We start from the raw sequence: 2,500 nt of genomic DNA, 5'->3' as shown, positions 1-2,500 counted from the left end.
GTATTGTGTGGGGCAAAGCAGGCTGATCTTTCCTCTCCCTCTTGATATAATGAGGGAAGGCGTCTGAAAAGTTAATTGTTCATTTGATCTTTGAGAACGTCCCTCCTGCTTCATTTGCATATTCAGGTCTTGTTTGTTCTACAAGCTCTGTTCTTTTCTCTCATAAAGAAGTGATGATTAATTATTTCTTTATGGGTGTGCGGTGGGGGTGGAGAATAAATCTTTGATGCAAGAACATAATTTTACTATGGTATTTTTTTTTTTCAAAGCAGCCAAGTGAATTTTGACGGCCCAAGCTTCAGAAGATTTTATTCCCCGTGTGTCTTGTTTGTGGAGTTGTGGGTACTGAGAGGTTCCTGACAGGAACAGGTGTTGGGAACAACAGAGGAGCAAAGGTCCAGGAAAGTGGAGCAGGGCGGGGAGGACTTAGGCTGCCAAGTGTAGAAATGTTAGAGAGATTTGGAATGAGAGAGAGAGAGAGAGAGAGAGAGAGAGGGAGATTGAGAGAGAGAGAGAGAGAGAGAGAGAGAGAGAGAGCAAGAGAGAGAGGGAGAGAGGGAGGGAGAGAGAGAGAGGGGGAGAGAGGGAGAGAGAGAGAGAAAAAGAGAGAGAGAGAGGGAGAGAGAGAGAGAGACAGACAGACAGAGAGAAATATGCATGTAGACTCAGCCAATGATCTGTCTACTCTACTGCCCTGGGTATCTGTAGGGCAAATGCCCTGAGTTTGTGCCAGCTGATTACCCAGAATAACCCCCCCCCCCACCCCACCTGCCTGGTCAACCCCATGTCTCTGCATTGTAATTATTCTGTGCCTGTGCCCATCTGTGCCCATCTGTGCCCGCCTGTGCCCACGACGGCCGCTGCACCAGCAGCGCCCTGCCAAAGCTCTGCTCTCTCCACTGTCAGCATTCCTGCATATTTGTGTGGATTAGTGGAGAGATCCTGCTCCTCTCCTGGCCCCGCCTCACAGAGCCGTCCGAGAACTCCTCTCTCTGGGGCCTCTGCTCCTCGTGAATCATGTGCTGCCTGCGTTTCACAACCGTCCCTGCATGTCCGAGCTGGAACGCTGACGTTCCGCTACGGACGCAGATTGGAGAGCGCTCTCTCTCTCTCTCATTCGCGTACGCATGCGCTCTGGTGTCAGTGGTCAGCAGAGTTGTCTGTACGCTAGGCAGGGGCAGAGTGGAAGGAGAGCCGAGGGATATCTGCGCTCGACGAGCTCCCAGTTAACCACCAAACCACACACGCAGGTGGAGTTGCAGAGCAGTGTTCCCTGCAGACAGGGCCCGGGATTTATGACGGGTCGCCAGGTTCACTGCGAGGCAGACAGCTACTGCAGGCCCGCCAGCGGCTGCTCACTCGAACCTCCACAAAATCACGACGACGGTTCTCTCTGCATTTGCACCAGAGAAAGGAGGCCAAACCCCAAAAGTTTTGTTTACCTTTATTGATCTGCTCTGTGAGGGATAATTATTTGACATCATGTTAGTAGATTGAGTCGCTTTAAAATTCACTGTTTTTTAAAAAGTTTTAATTACATTTTTTTATTACTTTGGCATTATGTTTATTTTGTGTGTGTGTGTGTGTGTGTGTGTGTGTGTGTGTGTGTGTGTGTGTGTGTGTGTGTGGCGGGGTGTGTGTGTGTGTGTGTGTGTGTGTGTGTGTGTGTGTGTGTGTGTGTCTTGTTTTGCTCATATGTTCCCAGCATGTAAAAAAACATCTTTGTATCTGGAGAGTGGAGACAGCGTATTCCAGGGCATATGGGAAAAGACTTAGAAAAGACCAAAAGCTTAAAGAGCTTTGCACTCACAACGATCCCCTCTCCACCTCTCCCGCATCTTTGTTTTCCTGCAGGAGTCGGACAGCAATAAAGTATGTTCCCTGTACTCCTTCCGGAATAACTCTACCTCTCCGCACAAGCCGGAGGAGGGGGCGAGGGAGCGGGGCGACGTGCTGGGCGGCTCTGCCTTCGGAACGCCGGAGCGTCGGAAAGGAAGTCTAGCTGACGTGGTGGACACACTTAAACAGAAGAAACTGGAGGAGATGACAAAGACAGAGCAAGACGGTATGGGAGGTTTCAGAGTGTGTGTGTGTGTGTGTGTGTGTGTGTGTGTGTGTGTGTGTGTGTGTGTGTGTGTGTGTGTGTGTGTGAGAGAGAGAGTTAGTGCGTGTGGGCATCTGTGTTTATATGTGTACATGCACAAGTGGCTCATTCATGGCTTTACCAAAAGCACACAAGCTGTGCACAGACTGTTTCAGGCATTTATCAGCGCCTGTGCATCTCTCTCTCTCTCTCTCTCTCTCTCTCTCTCTCCCTCTCCCTCTCTCTCTCTGTCTCTCCCTCTCTCACACTGGAGCTCTCTCTCTCTCTCTCGCTCTCTCTTTCCTCCTTCAGACTCATTTTCATATGTACTCAATCCCTTATTGCTCACGCACGCACACGCACGCCTGCGCGCGCGAGAGTTCTCTAACCTGGGAAGACTGACTTGCTTGTGTTTCC

General features: G+C 50.2%; 1 protein-coding gene across 12 annotated transcripts in view; it reads left to right on the top strand.

The window, feature by feature from the left end:
- sox6 (SRY-box transcription factor 6) overlaps nt 1–2,500 on the top strand; it is a 163,297-nt gene that overhangs the window by 58,967 nt on the left and 101,830 nt on the right. For all 12 annotated transcript variants that reach the window (XM_081708898.1, XM_035531260.2, XM_035531266.2 and 9 more), the window contains one exon: nt 1,855–2,065. In XM_081708898.1, coding sequence (XP_081565024.1) covers nt 1,855–2,065 — 211 coding nt within the window. The remainder of the gene's footprint in view (nt 1–1,854; nt 2,066–2,500) is intronic.

The sequence above is a fragment of the Electrophorus electricus genome, chromosome 3 (genome assembly GCF_041902795.1).
Source record: "Electrophorus electricus isolate QZ-2024a chromosome 3, ASM4190279v1, whole genome shotgun sequence".
Taxonomy (NCBI): domain Eukaryota; kingdom Metazoa; phylum Chordata; class Actinopteri; order Gymnotiformes; family Gymnotidae; genus Electrophorus; species Electrophorus electricus.
Note: the sequence above shows the minus strand (reverse complement) of the source record. Positions and strands in the feature narration are given on the sequence as shown.